Here is a 17,799-nt window from a genome sequence, read left to right as displayed (position 1 = left end):
CCCCTGCTCATGCTCTGTCTGTCTCTCTCAAAAATAAATAATAAACATTAAAAGAATTTTTTAAATAAAATTTCAGTACATTCGGGGGCACCTGGGTGGCTCAGTCGGTTAAGCGTCCGACTTCGGCTCAGGTCACGATCTCATGGTCTGTGAGTTCGAGCGCGTGTCAGGCTCTGTGCTGACATCTTAGAGCCTGGAGCCTGCTTCGGATTCTGTGTCTCCCTCTCTCTCTGCCCCTCCCCTGCTTGTGCTCTGTCTCTGTCTCTCAAAAATAAATAAAAATCTTAAGAAAACTTTTTTAAAAAATTTCAGTACGTTCTTTTATTTTTAGCTAATTTTTATACTCCTTATTTGAAAAAAAGGATAACTTACCTGTTCTCCCCCAAAAAGTTATTTGTTCTCCAGAAGTAGAAACTTTTAATATGTTCTTACATCAGTAAGAATTTGGAAAACACTGAAAGGTACAGGTAGAAAATGAAAGTTGTTTATAATTTCATACAGCAAAAAATGACTAGTATTTTTATGTTCCTTCTAGTCTTGTTTATGTAATGTAATATTTTAAAAATTGCACTCATGCCATGTAAATAATTTTGTGCTTACTTTGTATTTAACATTTTATTTGTGAGAAATTTCTTTTGTTATTCCTTAAAAGGTGTCATTGTTTAATGCTTAGATAGCATTCTAATTGATCTCTTACAGTTTATGTAACTGTTATCTTGCTTGTGGATCCTGTAATCTGGTTCCAGTTGCTGGTTGACCCGGCTTTTGGCTCACGTATTTGGCAATTCTGTCACCATATTTTAAAATAAATACAAATACTTGTTTATTTTTTATTAGAAAAGTTTGCTAACTTGTTTGATCGGCTAGCCTTCACTTACTCTGTTCTGCTGTTCTTACTAACATTGTGGGGTTTCTTTCTTGGTTTCCCACGGTAGGAAGGCAAGTAGGATAGTCATTAAAAGCATGGATTCTAGGTCCAGATTGTCTGGGTTTAATTGATCATTACTACTCATGTGCGTAATCTTGAGAGAGTACCTCAGTTTCCTCATCTGTAAAATAGGGGGATAATTCCCTTTGTGCCCTGGGGTTGTAAGTTAATATATATGAAGCACTGAGCGCGGTTCCCACCATGTGGAAAGAGAATCTCTTTTTGTTTAGCGATGAGTAGTCTTTTCTCATTTGTTCTGTGGTGGCTGTTTGCGTATGCTTTGCCATAACCCCCTTTCTGCTATATTTAGTTCATGAATATCTTTGAGTTACACCCTGACTTTACTAGACTTTACTTAGTGACTTTATCTTGAAAGTCCACAGATTTTCGTTTCCCCACTCAGAAAAGTAAATAACACTATTTAAAAAATAAAACCAGCATTGTTAAACCATGTCTTGGAAATGCATACGTGGGCGCGAAGGGAGCAGACCGCATGGGCAGATAGATTAGGTTTTGGAGCTTTTTGGTGATTTCCCCTTTCCAAGTGAGTGTTGCCGTGATTCCTTATATGGCATATGAGGCCCTCTGCATTGTGGCCCCACCTATCCTGTGCTTTCATATCTCTTCACCTTATTCTCAGCCCCTGTGCTGCAGCCCTATTAAACTGGAATTAGGCATGTGGTAGTGATGAGGCTCACTCTTTAAAGCTGTCCCTAGTTGCTCCTAATGAAGGATCGCAGTCAGCTGGAGCTTCCTTCTGGGGAGTGACACAGTTAAGGCAGTGAGGTTGCCATTGCTCCTTTTTGTGGAGTTTTAACTGGGAAAGCTTGGTCCAAGTTTACCAGGCCTTGCTTGTTTTTAGTGCCCCGGAATTTCTCCTGCCTCTTCTATATCCTCTTTGTTGTTTTCTGGGGATTCTCTTTCAGAAATAAAAACCTCTTCTACTGACCTTTTTTTCTCTGTCAGGTAGGATCCTGGGACAAGAGAACAGATGCATCCTTTGGCAGTTGATTGCACCATGCCCTAGAGAGAAGTCCGGGATAACAGGTTTTGGGGCTATATTTCTCCACCGTGGAATTCATCCAGTTCATTCCAGAACTATTGACCCTCTGCTCCTGTGACATATCCTCAGTGAGTGTCTGATGGACAGACGCTTTCCGTTGACCTTGCAGCAGTTTTCTCCCCTGTGGAAGTTGGAGGACAAGGTGAATGGTGCCAGAAGTTACCTGCTTTGGTGAATAGGAGTGCTCGACCTGGTGCTCAGAACATGGGCCCTCGTTTAAAGGTAAGACCATAGACTAGTTAACATTCACTTGTTATTGGAATGCAGAAAGTAGACTCAGGGGCCAGCCAGTTCCTAAGCCTTTTCAGCAACGGATAGCTGTTGGAGTGCACAGTTGCAGTTAGAATCGATCCCCTGCCCTAGAGCACCTTTGAGGATGAAGAAATCCGTTCTCTGTTTCTGGGAAATGACTTTCACAACCCATCTTCGATGTCCAGGCTAAAATTTATTTCCTATTGTAATTACAAATCTTTAGCCTCCTAAAAAAGCAAAGAGTTTTAGAATGTGTCCGTTAGTCAACTCTTAACATTCCCTTGAGACAGGCGTTTTCAAGTATTCCCCCTCCCCCGCCTTTTGTAGGTAATGTGAGCCAAGTACTGTAGTATTAAGCAACTTGCCCGGGATCTTTTAGTAAGCAAGTGATATTTCTGCATTAGATAATTGGTACTGCATTCCATTTTCCTTTGTCATGCTTTATTTTTATTTCAAAAGATTTAAAAAGGGGCCATAAGCATTTATTTTTCTAATTTTAACCTTGTGCTGGGATTCCTCCCAGGAAGATTAAGTAATGTTTTTCATACTTTCTTTTACCTGTTGTTTTTTTTTAAATCTTCCCTCTTCCCAAATACCTCACTGTCCCTATGACTCCTTTCTTTTCCTGATTTAGTGTTGTATGAGGTTTAGAACATTGGGTTTCAGAGTCAGGCATGGGCTTGAGTCTCAGCTCTGTCATTTAACCAGCTGGGAGATGTTCAGCAAGTCCTTTCCAAGCCCAGCTTTGTTGTTGTTGTTGTTGTTTTTTTATCTGTAAAATGAGAATAATAGTGTTTATTTTGCCAGGTTGTTACAGGGACAATTACTTAGGCTAGCACATAGAAGCACTTAGTGCGGCATTTTGCCCTATTGTAAGCGGCTCAGTAAAGGTAGGGAGTATTATGTTACTACTACTACTGTTATTCTTCTAGCTTAGAATATTCCAGTTTGCTGAATTGTGTAAAAGCAAGAACACTAAAGAGATGAACTTGAAAAAAAAAAAAAATACTCGTGCAGCCAAATTGCATGAATTAGTATGGCAGAGGCTTAACATACTGCTTCTTTGTGCTTGAGTTAGACTTGGGAAGAGTTCCAGAATAATTTTATGAAGGAGAAGTGTAAGCAGCAGAAAGTGGAGGGTGCTATAGAAACTGTTATAGAAAAATAAAAGCTCAAGATAAGGAAGATAGAACCAGAAAACCAGATACCAAGCCATGCATGAGAACCTATGACTCTAGTTGTGGGTATTTGGTATATACTTGTAGAACTGAAGTCAGTTGGTAACTTGTGGTCCAAAGAGTTTACAGTCCCTGGCTCAAGTGAATATACTGCCAGTTACCGAAGTCTTTAAAAACTGTATCTAAAAGGAGGTCCTATCTAGAAAATTCCTGATCCCTAGGCATTCTGGACAAAGGAAAGAACAGACATTTGACCCTATCTGTTCAGATACTTCATTCATGTTTATTGCAATTACTGTATGCAGTTATGTTGGACGCTGTGGAGAATTCTGAAGACTAGTCTTTGCCTCATGTTACCACTCTGAAATGGAAAATAAAACAAACACAGGACTAAAATGAAAGAGAATGTAAGTGCCAAAAGATAAATAAAAGTAGTGTGGGAATTCAGACGAGGGAGGGAATTTCTAAATTGAGGCTCAAGGGAGATTTCAAGGAGGGAAGACAGGACCTTCCCTAGACTTTAGGGTTAGGAGATTGCCCATGGATAGAGACATGAGAGGGGAGTGGTTAGTCTAGGCAGAGGAAGTGATTTTGCAAAGCGTGGAGTTGTGTTTCAGAGCCTATATGTAAAGATAGAAAGGACTCGAGTCAGGTAGATCATAGGATAAAATAAGGTTTTGTGGAGATGAGCCAAGGGAATACTGTGGGTGGGGATAGGAGCAGAGACAGAGCCGGGAGAGCCTTGCCAGAGTCAGAGAACAGAAAATGCTTACAGAATTGAAGTGAAATCTGGAATAAAAATGATTTGAGTGATAAAGACAGGAAGGCTTTGTGACAGCATTCAAGAGGAACAAGACAGGAGGAAAATGTAAAAGGAAGGCAAATTCAAAATGTGACAGCTGAGAGATGGGTAGATATTTATTGTTGGGGGGTTTCTTGAGAGCTATTGTAGAGAAGTGGGAGGTTTTGTAAAAGTCAGATCATAGGGCAGTGAATCGACAGAGCTAATTCCCTGGCCATAAGGAGGTTTCCAGGAGAAGAGAGGAGAGTGGTTTGGAAAAAAGTAGTAATAGGTATCCGGGTTTAAAATAATAAAGGGAATTGGAGTAGAAATGTAGAATTGACTGATTGGGAAAGGTCTAGGTGTTCTGGATCAGTGACGACGGTTTGGTTGAAAAATAAGTGGGGGAGAAAATGGACAAGGACTCAGCAAGGTCGAGCTCAGTACTGCCAGCTTCATGAGGACTGAGACTGTGGCTGTCCCAACACTGTTCCCCCAGTACCTGGCACATTAAGTAAGTACCCAGTATTTGTTGGATGAATTTGACTTCTTCATTATAAATATTTTCAGGCATAAAATTAGAATAGTGTGAAGAACTCCCATGTAGGCAGAGATTTGAAACACAGTAAGAGAAGCCAGAATTACCTACCTTCAGTAGACGATTCTGATGCATTTCCCACTGGAGAAACTGGGGGCCAGTAGAGAGGTTCCTGGAGTTTTCTACTGGCTCTGACGCAAAGGGATAGTGATGGCACTACCACTATTGGTAATGATTTTAATAACAATTAAAACTGACAACTCACTCTGGGCCAGGCACTATTCTCGGCTGTTTACGTGTGTAAACTCATTTAATCCTTACAGCACCTCTGTGAGGTACACATAGATATACCCCATTTGACAAATGAGGAAACTGGCTCTCCACAGAGAGATGAAATAACTTGTCTAATGTCGCACTGTGAGTGACAGAGAATAGGTATGAACTCAGGTAGGCCGGCTCTGGAGTCCACGCCCTCACCCTCTGTATTGTCCTGTTTGCTCTACTGTTTGATTGTAGGGTCCTGATGGCTGTGGGGAGTTATATTGAAGCCCTATCGCACTGAAGGAGATGGTGCCATAGAAATTAGTGAATCTCAGTTCTTTTTTAGCAGTGAGAGTTCCGAAGCCTGGACAGGTCACGTAGTTGCGGCCTTGGAACCGGTTCGCAGGCCTCTGACTTACTGCTCGTCCACCACCTCTCGCAGTAAAGCTTCTTATAGTTGTCAGAGGTAGTACATAGGAATTTCCCAGCCCTAATGCTGGGAATGCCATACATTTGGTGGTGTTCTTGTTCCTCCAAGGAGTAAGAGACTTGAGGCCACAAGTCCTATAACATCAGCCACATACACTTTCTTCTCTGCTGAGTGTTACAGTTTTGCTAAGGGCCAAATTTTCATATCATGGATCAGATTGAATGACATCCAACTGAGGGAGTATTTCAGTGAATTCAGACAGTTAAACTGCCAGTTTGGGTTCTACGAAATCATCTAGCACATCGTGTAAGGTGCAGACAGATGCTTTTTGAGAGACGAAAGCAGCTTTCAGCATAAGGTTCCGGGATATGAGCTGCCTGTTTGGGCAGGAGGCTCAGTAGTTGTGATCCCAAATTTGGGGTCTGTATATTGTCTTTTTATAATTGACCCTTTGGGGAGCAGCCTAATCCAGGTGTATTGACTGTTGTAATGTTCCCTGTGTGGATTTCTTTGCCAGTAGATTATAGACCAGTCTGAACAGGGATTTCTATGAAACTTGACATGGTCATTCCTCAAATTACCTACTCTCCGTGGATTCCACTGGATATATTGTTGCTATCAGAGGAGCTAATGGCCATTTTCCAGTCTCTCACTTAAAATTTTCCAGTACAGTTAGACATAAAAGCATACCCTATTTATAAACAACAACAACAAAAACAGAACCTATTTTGGTCCCTCCCAAATTTGAGCCTAGAAATTTTCAGCCATATTGTCTCTAAGTAATATTCTAGTGCAGATAAAAGGCGCTGAGTTGAGATAACATTGATAACCTTATATACATTGACTTGAATGAATTCACTGCATTACAGAATGGAGAGCTTTTACAGGTTCTACTAAGGTCAAAACTCAGCGATCGATACCACTGTCAGTGTACATGGCATTTTTTCTTGGCAATACCTTGGGTGGTTCAAACGAGTAATGAAGATTGACGTCTTATTCTGGAAATAAGTTTAGTAACAGTGAAAGTGTCCCCTTGAACCCTGGCCCCTGTTTGAATTGTTCTGACCTTGACAGGCATCACTTAGGATAAACAGAATCTCCTCCTTTTGTTCCTGTCCTTGGCCTTTCTGCTGAGCTCATCTTCCATGGGACCTGTTGTCTGATTGGTAACAGCAAAAGTGACTTCTCTTACACGCCCGCTGCTTCTTATTGGGATGACCGGTGGTTCACTTTAATTACATGCCAGCATGATGATAATAATACTTGCTTTTAAAAATCCACATTTGATATAACTATTTCTACTTAGATGAATTACTTCCAGAAGGCAAATAGAAGGGGAAAGTGACTCCATTATCCTCTTTGCTTGTGTTAATTAGCACTACTTTGCATGGGGGAGGGAAACTGTCTTGGGGCCCTGGATCTAAGAAGATGAAAGCCATGTTATTGCGTTTTGTAATTAGCAATAAAGCAAGTGGCTGTTTGTGGTATTCCTAGGGTGGTCGTAGATTGGAAGTCTTTAGGAGAAATGATGTAGTCACCATTTCGCTGAAATTTGTCATAGGGCACCTGTCAAACTGGAGAGAGAGGACAGGGACACAGTAAGGCCAGAGTCAGTTGACTCAAGCCCTGTGTTGTCTCTCTCTGAGATGGCTGTAAGGAAGAATTGGAGAGAACACTAAACAAGTTTTCTTTTGCAGCTGCAGCTGTGATCCTCGGCTGTCTGGCGGCACTGAAGGGACCTGATGTTTTACGTTATTGGTATGTTGTGGAAAGAGCTCTTTATTATTTTTGTTAGGGCTGCTTACATCCTTTTTGCCTCCCCGTCTACCCCCTTTCCCCTTGAAAGTAGACTTAGAAATATTTCTGTTCACGCCAGAGTGTACCTTCACAGAGTTGGCAGTGGAATTCATTCATTTGGGAAATATTTATTGAGTAATTCTGGTCCATGCCAGATACTGTTTCCTGCCGAGTCAAAGTCGGATAAGGCAAAAATTGCCTTCAGGAAGCTCATAACATGAAGGGGAAGATGCTCAAGGGGAGAAAAGCTATAATAGGTGAATATACAGGAGTTTGAGGGGGCCCAGAAGAGGGAACCCCTAACTCAGGTGAGGACTGGGGAGAGCTTTTGCTAAGTGGACAAAAGAGGGGAAGACTTCCAAATGGAGGGACTAGAATTCACATTCGTTTTACTGCTTCTGTGAGGGCCTAGCATAGGCAGGAATGTAGGGGGTGGGCATTTTATGTGGCCCACGGTATAGAACAAGGGTTGGCACTTTTCCCGTAAAGCGCCAAAGAGTAAATATTTTGGTTTCCCAGGTCGTACGGGCTCTGTACCACTACTGGGTTCTGCTGGTTTAGGGCTAGGGCAGCCCTAGACAATAATTGGTAAATGAATAGGTGGGGCTGTGTTCTAATAGAACTTTATTTACAAAAACAAGCAGTGGATGGGATTTGGCCTGTAATTTCTGACCCCTGATGTAGAAGTTCCTCTCTTCACCCACAGAGGTAGTGACCCAGTACAGTGTTTCCTTGGAAGTCTTGTATCGCATCCTAACTTCTTTCACTTTTTGAAAGTTGGCCGGTCTTTTCCACAATGAGAAGCTGTAACTGGCAGGAGGTATGTGTGTTCTCTCTTTTACATAGGTGGAATCACAGTGTCTGTGGTTGCGTTCTTCTTCACAATTAAGTTCCTCTTTGAGCTTGCCGCACGTGTAGTCAGCTTCCTCCAGAATGAGGACCGTGAGCGCAGAGGGGACCGGACTATTTATGACTACGTGCGGGGAAATTACCTGGATCCCCGGTCTTGCAAAGTCTCCTGGGATTGGAAGGACCCCTATGAGGTGGGCCACAGCATGGCCTTCCGAGTGCATGTAAGGGAATGTTTCTGTCTCCATACCCATTGGGTTTTCTGAATCACTTGCTTTCCAGAGCCCAGTTCATCCTGTTGGTGGTGCTGGCCTGGAATGTTAACATTTTTTCCTTGTTTTTCAGCCCCTCCCAGGGACTTGGGAAGTGTTAATATCTGAAGGGCCACAAATTTCTCTATCATTTTGGTCTTGTAGGTGCTTAGCTTTGAAGATGTTTAAAACTTAATGTTACTTTTTCAAAACAAGAAAACTATTACCGAAGGAATAGGTGTTCTAGACTGGGGGTTGGCAAACTATGGCCTGAGGGCCAAATCAGGCCGGCCTCTTGTTTCTGTAAATGTAATTTTATTAGAGCACAGCCACACCCATCCATCTTCCTGTATTGCCTGCGGCTGCTTTTACACTTGAGTAGTTAACCACAGTTGAGTGGAGTAGCTGTGTATGACCCACAAAGCCAAAATATTTACTGTCTGGCCTTTACAGAAAAGTTTGCCACCCCCTGTGATGACTTCTCCACTGCAGCATTCTGCTTGGCTTGATAGCCTGCGCCCCCCCTCCCCCCAGCCCTGCCTGGTGCTTTAGCTCACTCCGTGCCACTGGGATCCGCTGACTTACCTTTACATTCAGTTTAGCACTGATAATATAATAAAAAGGGCTGCTTATACTGAGGAGGCAGCATTTGTGGTTCAGAAATGTCCAGTTGAAATGCATTCAGAAATGTCAAGTTGAAAATAAAATGTATATTTTATCCCTGCCTTCTGAACAAGTTAAGAATCTGTTCATGATTTAATGGTTTTCTTTGAGGTGTGGTGTTTCTCTCTGTGCCTGTGAGCAGGACAGTAGGAATGAGTGGGTACTGGGATTTGCCCGCTACCTCCTCCCTGCCCCACCCCCTCTCCAGTCAGGTGGGTAAGAGTTCTCTCTTCCTGCTCACTAACGAGTGCCCTCTCTCCTCATTGCAGTTATTCTACAAGAACGGGCAGCCTTTTCCCGCACACCGGCCTGTGGGACTGAGAGTTCACATCTCTCATGTTGAGCTGGCCGTGGAAATTCCAGTGACCCAGGAAGTGCTCCAGGAGCCCAGTTCCAACGTGGTCAAGGTGGCCTTCACTGTGCGCAGGGCTGGGCGTTACGAAATCTCAGTAAAGCTTGGTGGATTAAACGTGGCCTACAGTCCCTACTACAAGATTTTTCAGCCTGGTATGTTTGTTCTTTTTTGCTATTTCTCTTTTGCCATCCCTTCCTTCGATTTTCTTTCTGCTTTCTGTCTTTTTAAAAAAAAAAAAAACGCTTTCGGGGCGCCTGGGTGGCTCAGTCGGTTAAGCGTCCAACTTCAGCTCAGGTCACAATCTCATACTCCGTGAGTTCGAGCCCTGCGTCGGGCTCTGGGCTGATTGATGGCTCAGAGCCTGGAGCCTGCTTCCGATTCTGTGTCTCCCTCTCTCTCTGACCCTCCCCCGTTCATGCTCTGTCTCAAAAATAAGTAAACATTAAAAAAATAATAAAAAAATAAAAAAAAAATTAAAAAACGCTTTCCCATCTACATGGATTGTGGCACATAATCCATCCAGTTAAAATATACAGATAAGTGGTTTTAACAATTTAGAGTTGCACAACCATCACTGCAGTCCATTTTAGAGCATTTTCATCACCCAAAAAAGAATTCACCCATTAACAGTCACTCCCCATTTTCCCCAACCCTCCATCCCTAAGTAATCATTTATTTATTCTGTAGGTTTGCCTACTCCAGACATTTTATATAAGTGTAATCATATAATATGTGGCCATTTGTGACTGCCTCTCTCTTGGCATGATATTTTTAAAGATTATCCGTGCTATAGCATGAATCAGTACTTTATTTCTTCTTATTGCTAAATGACATTCCATTGTATGGATATACCACATTTTATGTATCCATTCACCAGCTGATGGACATTTAGGTTGTTTTCGCTTTTGGCAGTTGTGAGTAATTCTGGTGTGAACCTTTAGGTACAAGTTTTTGTGTGGACATACGGTTTTATTTCTCTAAGAGTAGAATTGCTGGGTCATCAGCCTAGTAAGTTCTTAAGAGGCGAGGGTGCCAGAAGAGACAAAAGGTACATTCTTCTAATTTTTGAAATCTTTTCAAGTAAAAGCACCTCAACCTAATTCCACCCTTGCTACCAAAATGTGTTTTCCTTCTCATGGCAAAGTGTCTGCCCTAGCTGCTGGTATATAAGAATTGAGACCTCTATCTCTACTTTTCCCCACCCGTATCCTTTATGCCAGATAATAGATGCTCACTGACTTTGAAGCCTGAAGGTGTAGTCTCTGACTTCTGATTCTGCAACAAATCTGTGTAGTGTGTTAAGATCCTGTCTGCTCTTTGTGCCCTGCCTTGGCTTCCTTTTGAGGGTGTCATTAAGTACTGGCCAAGTTGGTATCCACAGAAATGAGAGGACTTTGGGAACCTGTTGGAGTCAAACCATAACAAGAAGGGCTTAAGATTTGTGTATTTTTGCTTGACTGGTCCTCAGTTTTCTTTCTCTTGTAAAGGAAGAAGGCTGCGGACAAGGTGGCTCCCAAGCCATCTCCATCCCCATGTATCTCCCCCTTTACTTCAGTGACTCACAGACTCCTTTCCCCATGAATTATCATCACCCCATCCCCTTGCCACCAGGGAACAGTTCATGTCCTTACAATATGTCTCAGTCCTTTTATTTTTTAAATTTAAATGAAACTCTGTTTTGAGATAATTGTAGATTCTCCTGCCGTTGTAAGAAATAATACCAAGAGATCTGGTGTATCCTTGACCCATTTTCCCCCAATGGTAGTAACATCTTACAAAACTAAAGTACGATATCACAGCCAGGTTACGGACATTGATACAGTCACCACAAGGATCCTTCATGTTGCCTTATAGCCACACCTGTTTTCCCTCCCCCACCCACCTGTGGTTTTTTTTTTTTTTTTTCCCTTAAGTTTATTTTTTTTAAGAGAGAGAATCCCAAGCAGGCTCTGCACCGTCAACATGGGGCTCGAACCATGAACTGCAAAGATCATGACCTGAGCTGAAACTGAGAGTTGGATGCCTAACCAACTGAGCCACTGAGGCGCCCCTATCCACCTACCTGTTTCTTAACCTCTGGCAGCCCATTTGTGTAATTTTGTCACTTCAAGAATGTAATATAATTCTCTGGATATTCATCCAAGTTGTTGCATGTATCAACAGTTGGCTCCTTTTTATTGCGGAGTTGTCATCCATGGTGTGAATGTGCCACACAGTTTGTTTAACTGTTCCCCAGTCCAAGGACATCTGGGTGGTTTTCAGTTTAGGGTTATTATGAATAAACCTATGAGAATTCATGTAGAGGTTTTGTATGAATATGAGTCGTCATTTCTTTGGTGTAAATGCTCAGGAATGCAACTGCTGAGTTGTACGGTAGTTACATGCTTAGTATTTTTAAGAAACTGCCAAACTCTTTTCCACAGTGTCTGGAGCATTTTATACTCCCACCAGCAATGCATGAACAATCCAGTTTCTTCACATTCTCGCTAGCATTTGATATTGTCACTGTTTTTTTTAGTTTTTTAATTTTAGCCATTCTGTTAAGGGTGTGGTGGTTTTATTTTTTTTTTTAATTTTTTTTTTCAACGTTTATTTATTTTTGGGACAGAGAGAGACAGAGCATGAACGGGGGAGGGGCAGAGAGAGAGGGAGACACAGAATCGGAAACAGGCTCCAGGCTCTGAGCCATCAGCCCAGAGCCCGACGCGGGGCTCGAACTCACGGACCGCAAGATCGTGACCTGGTTGAAGTCGGACGCTTAACCGACTGCGCCACCCAGGTGCCCCAAGGTTGTGGTGGTTTTAATTTGCATTTCTCTAATGGTTAATGATGTTGAACGTCTTTTCATGTGCTCATTTGCCGTTTCCCCTCTTTGGTGAAGTGTCTTTGCCCATTTTCTAATTGGATGCTTTTGTTTTTTACTATTGAGTTTTGAGAGTTCTTCATATATTCTACAGATGAGTCCTCTGTTACATACGTAGTTTGCAAATATGTTCCTATCAATCTTTAGCTTTTCTTTTCATCTCCTTAGCATGGTTTTTCACAAAGCAAAGGTTTTAATTTTGATGAAGTCACTTTATTAATTTTTTTCTTTTAAGGGTCATACTTTAGGTATCTGAGAACTCTTTGATTAGTTCTAGATCCCAAAGGCTTCCTCCTGTTTTTTTGCCTAAAAATTTCCTAGCTTTACATTTTATATATAAGGCCTTGATCCATTTTTAATTAATTTTTGTATATTGTGTAAAGGTTTTGTTTTTGTTTTTGTTTTACTTCTAGGTGTCTAGTTGTTCCAGAACCATTTGTTGAAAAGACTATCTTTTCCCTGTAACATTGCCCTTTTTTTTGTACCTTCATTAGAGTGGTTGGGCATATTTGTAGGGGTCTATTTCTGGGTTTTCTGTTAATGTTCCATTGATCTATGGGTCTGTCCTCCCACCAGTACTACAGAATCTGGATTACTGTAGGTATATACTAAATCCTGAAATTGTGTAAACTGACTCTTCCTGCTTTACTCTTTTTCAGAATTATTTTAGCTACTCTAGATCCTTTCTCTTTTCATATAAATTTTATTTTGTTTCATTTGGGGGGGAGGTCATTCACCTGAGTATTTTTTTTTTTAATTTATTTTTCATTTTTATTTATTTATTTATTGGCAAGTTAGCTAACATACAGTGTAGTTGTGGCTTCAGGACTAGATTCCTGTGATTCATCACTTACATACAGCACCCAGTGCTCATCCCAACAAGTGCCCTCCTCCATGCCCATCACCCATTTTCCCCATCCCCTCTACCCCTCACCCCCGTCAACCATCAGTTTGTTCTTTGTATTTAAGAGTCTCTTATGGTTTGCCTTCCTCTCTATTTGTGTCTTATTTTTCCTTCCCTTCCCCTATGGTCTTCTGTTAAGTTTCTTAAATTCCACATGTAAGTGAAATCATATGATATCTGTCTTTCTCTGACTTATTTCATTTAGCATGATACCCTCTAGTTCCATCCACGTTGTTGCAAATGGCAAGATTTCATTCTTTTTCATTGCCAAGTAGTATTCCATTGTATATATACCACGTCTTCTTTATCCATTCATCAGTCAGTGGACATTTGGGCTCTTTTCCATAATTTGGCTATTGTTGATAGCACTGCTGTGTACATTGGGGTACATGTGCCCCTATGAATCAGCATTCCTATATCCTTTAGATAAATTCCTAGTAGTGCTATTGCTGAGTCGTAGGGTAATTCCATTTTTAATTTTTTGAGGAATTCCACACTGTTTTCCAGAGTGGCTGCACCAGTTTGCATTCCCACCAACAGTGCAAGAGGGTTCCCCTTTGTCCACATCCTCACCAGCATCTGTTGTTTCCTGAGTTGTTACTTGTAGCCACTCTGACTGGTGTGAGGTGGTATTTCAGTGTGGTTTTGACTTGTATTTCCCTGATGATGAGTGATGTTCAGCATTTTTTCATGTGTCTGTTTGCCATCTGGATATCTTCTTTGGAAAAGTGTCTATTCATGTCTTCTGCCCATTTCTTCACTGGATTATTTGTTTTTCAGGTGTTCTTTGTAGATTTTTGATATTAGCCCTTTATCCAATATGTCATTTGCAAATATCTTCTCCCATTCCATTGGTTGCTTTTTAGTTTTGATTGTTCCCTTTGCTGTGCAGAAGGTTTTTATCATGATGAGGTCCCTATAGTTCATTTTTGCTTTTATTTCCCTTGCCTTTGGAGACATGTCAAGTAAGAAGTTGCTTTGACTGAGGTCAAAGAGCCTGTTTTCTCCTGTAAGATTTTGATGGTTTCCTGTCTCACATTTAGGTCTTTCATCCATTTTGAATTTATTTTTGTGTATGGTGTAAGAAAATGGTCCAGTTTCATTCTTCTGCATGTTGCTGTCCAGTTTTCCCAGCACCATTTGCTAAAGAGACTGTCTTTTTCCCATTGGATATTCTTTCCTGCTTTGTCAAAGATTAGTTGGCCATATATTTGTGGGTCCATTTCTGGGTTCTCTAGTCTATTCCATTGGCCTATGTGTCTGTTTTCGTACCAGTACCATTCTGTCTTGATGATTACAACTTTGTAATACAAGCTAAAGTTTGGGATTGTGACGCCTCCAACTTTGGTTTTCTTTTCCAACATTATGGCTATTCAGGGCCTTTTGTGGTTCCATACAAATTTTAGGATTGTTTGTTCTAGCTCTGTGAAGAATGCTGGTGCTATTTTGATGGGGATTGCATTGAATGTGTAGATTGCTTTGCCAGTATCAACATTTTAACAATATTTGTTCTTCTAATCTATGAACATGGGATGCTTTTCCATTTCTTTGTGTCATCTTCAGTTTCTTTCATAAGCTTTCTGTAGTTTTCAGCATACAGATTTTTTTTTACCCCCTTGGTTAGGTTTATTTCCTAAGCATTTTATGGTCCTTGGTGCAATTGCAAATGGGATTGATTCCTTGATCTCTCTTTCTGTTGCTTCATTATTGGTGTATGGAAATGCAACTGATTTCTGTACACTGATTTTATATCCTGCGACTTTGCTGAATTCATGTATCAGTTCTAGCAGTTTTTTTTGTGAAGTGTTTCAGGTTTTCCATGTAGAGTGTCATGTCATCTGTGAAAAGTGAAAGTTTGATTCGTCTTCTTTTTTTATTTTTTTTAAGTTTATTTTTGCAGAGAGAGAGACAGACAGACAGAGCATGAGCATGAGCATGGGAAGGGCAGAGAGAGAGGGAGACACAGAATCTGAAACAGGCTCCAGGCTCGGAGCTGTCAGCACAGAGCCCAACGCGGGGCTCGAACTCACGGACAGCGATATGACCTGAGCCGAAGTCGGACGCTCAACCGACTGAGCCACCCAGGCGCCCCTGAAAGTTTGATTCTTCTTTGCCAATTTGGATGCCTTTTATTTCGTTTTGTTGTCTGATTGCTGAGGCTAGGACTTCCAATACTATGTTAAACAACAGTGGTGAGAGTGGACATCCCTGTCGTGTTCGCGATCTCAGGCAGAAAGCTCTCAGTTTTTCCCCATTGAGGATGATATTAGCTGTGGGCCTTTCATATATATGGCTTTTATGATATTAAGGTATGTTCCTTGTATCTTGACTTTCTTGAGGGTTTTTGTTAAGAAAGGATGCTGTATTTTGTCAAATGTTTTTTTCTGCATCTATTGGCAGAATCATATGGTTCTTATCCTTTTTCTGTTAATGTGATGTATCATGTTGATTGATTTGTGAATATTGAATCAGCCCAGCAGCCCAGGAATGAATCCCACTTGATCATGGCGAATAATTCATTTAATATACTGTTGAATTCGATTTGCTAGTGTCTTGTTGAGAATTTTTGCATCCAGGTTCATCAGGGATATTGGCCTGTAATTCTCCTTTTTAGTGGGATCTTTGTCTGGTTATGGAATCAAGGTAATGCTGGCTTCATAGAAAGAGTCTGGAAGCTTTCCTTCCATTTCTGTTTTTTGGAACAACTTGAAAAGAATAGGTATTAAGTCTGCTTTAAATGTCTGGTAGAAGTTCCCTGGGAAGCCATCTGGCCCAGGACTCTGATATGTTGGGAGATTTTTGATAATCGATTCCATTTCTTTGCCGGTTATTGGTCTTCAAATTTTCTGTTTCTTCACTTTTGAATTTTGGTAGCGTGTGGGTGTCTAGGAATTTGTCCATTTCTTCCAGATTGTCCAGTTTCTTGGCATATAATTTTCCATAGTATTCTCTAATAATTTGTTGTATTTTTGTGGTGTTGGTTCGTGATTTTATCAATTTGGGTCCTCTCTTTTTTCTTTTTGAGAAGTCTGGCTAGGGGTTCATCAATTTTGTTTATTCATTCAAGAAACCGGCTCTTAGATTCATTGACCTATTGTTTTTTGGATTCTGTATTGTTTATTTCAGCTCTAATCTTTATTATTTCTCTTCTGCTAGCTTTGGGCTTTCTTTACTGCTGCCTTTCTGGTTCCTTTAGGTTTGAGGTTAGGTGATGTATTTGGGATCATTCTTGCTTCTTGAGACAGGCCTGGATTGCAATGTATTTTCCTCTTCTGTGTTTTTTTTCAGGCCCAGCTATTAGTCTTATGACTGTTATTCTAAATTCTTGTTCATATATATAGTTTATATCTGTTTTGAACAATTCTCTGGCTGGCATTTCTTCTTGGAATTCCTTTTGTGGAGAATTCTTCCATTTTGTCATTTTGGTCAGGTTTCTGTCTTGTACGTGTTTTATTTATTTTTATGTGTTTATTTTTATTTTTGAGAGAGAGAGAGAGGGAGAGAGACAGAGCATGTGTGGGGGAGGGGCAGAAAGAGACGGAGACAGAATCTGAAGTAAGCTCCTCCGGGCTCTCAGCTGTCAGCACAGAGCCTGCGATGCAGGGCTCGAACTCCTGAACCGCAAGATCATGATCTGAGCCAAGGTTGGATGCTTAACTTACTGAGCCACCCAGGCACCCGTGTCACGTACGTGTTTTAATAGCTTGTTATGTGTCCCATACCTGTGAGTGCTATATTAATCACTCACAGGTGATTAATGGGTCATACACTGTCCAGGGTCTGGCACTTCAGGAACTGTTTCCAGAGTGTGTTGTGTGCATTCTGTTGTTGAGTATTTGGCTGCTCTATCCCACTGCTCATAGTGGTGGATTGTTTGGACCTTCCACCAGGTGTGCTTTGACATGTTCGTTGAAGCAACCCTGGAAAAAAGGAAAGGTGGGGGAACCTTATCCCAAACAAAGAGAACAACGAAAGGGGCAAAAAAAAAAAAGACCAGGCAGAGAATCAAAGAAACTATATGGCTTGATCCAGAGAGAGAGAAGAAAATAAAGAAAGAGATACAGAACGTGTGTAAAAAGAATAGAGTGAAAATGCCTGATTAAACAAACAACCAAAGCAGAGAAAGAAAGGAAAAAAGATATATATACATATGTATATTATATTTTATATGTATCTGTTTGTAATATATAGACATAATATATATAATATATATTCATATATATTATATAAGTAGGAATTGACCAAAAATCAAATCAGAAACTATGAGCCTGATTCCAAAGGAGGGGAAAAAAAGAGGAGGATAGAAAGAAAAAGAAGGAAAGAAAAGGAAACCCAACAGACTAACATACAAAACTGCAGGACAGTTGTCTTTTGGGGCCTGGGACCGGTGGCTCTGCTGGTCTGCAGGAGAGGCCGTCTGGCTCTGTCAGTGTCACTCTGGTTTGGTCAGTGTCAGTCCCACTCCAGTAGATAAGCAGTTACCAGGTACGGAGGGACAGGGTTTGGTCAGTGCATCGCCTCCACTGGGGGCCGCTGTCCTGTTCCCTGAAGCCCCACTGTGTTGGTGATGGGGAGAAAAATGGAGATGCCCCAGTCCCTCCTCCCTGGACCAGGGCTTGTCCCGGGCCTCCCAGGCGTTAGGCTAGTATTCAAAACCCAATGTCTTAAAGGATCCGCACCACACAG

At 41.3% G+C, this 17,799-nt stretch overlaps 1 protein-coding gene across 8 annotated transcripts in view; it reads left to right on the top strand.

The window, feature by feature from the left end:
* The window catches only part of AREL1 (apoptosis resistant E3 ubiquitin protein ligase 1), a 48,800-nt gene that overhangs the window by 15,224 nt on the left and 15,777 nt on the right, over positions 1–17,799 (top strand). For 7 of the 8 annotated variants that reach the window (XM_045448238.1, XM_045448243.1, XM_045448241.1 and 4 more), the window contains 4 exons: positions 1,899–2,213; positions 7,129–7,189; positions 8,075–8,301; positions 9,261–9,498. In XM_045448238.1, the coding sequence (XP_045304194.1) occupies positions 7,174–7,189; positions 8,075–8,301; positions 9,261–9,498 (481 nt within the window). In that variant the 5' untranslated portion in view covers positions 1,899–2,213; positions 7,129–7,173. The remainder of the gene's footprint in view (positions 1–1,898; positions 2,214–7,128; positions 7,190–8,074; positions 8,302–9,260; positions 9,499–17,799) is intronic. The other variant, XM_045448245.1, reaches the window with a different exon arrangement.

This window comes from Leopardus geoffroyi, chromosome B3 (genome assembly GCF_018350155.1).
Source record: "Leopardus geoffroyi isolate Oge1 chromosome B3, O.geoffroyi_Oge1_pat1.0, whole genome shotgun sequence".
NCBI lineage: Eukaryota > Metazoa > Chordata > Mammalia > Carnivora > Felidae > Leopardus > Leopardus geoffroyi.
This window is presented reverse-complemented; position numbering and strand designations above follow the sequence as displayed.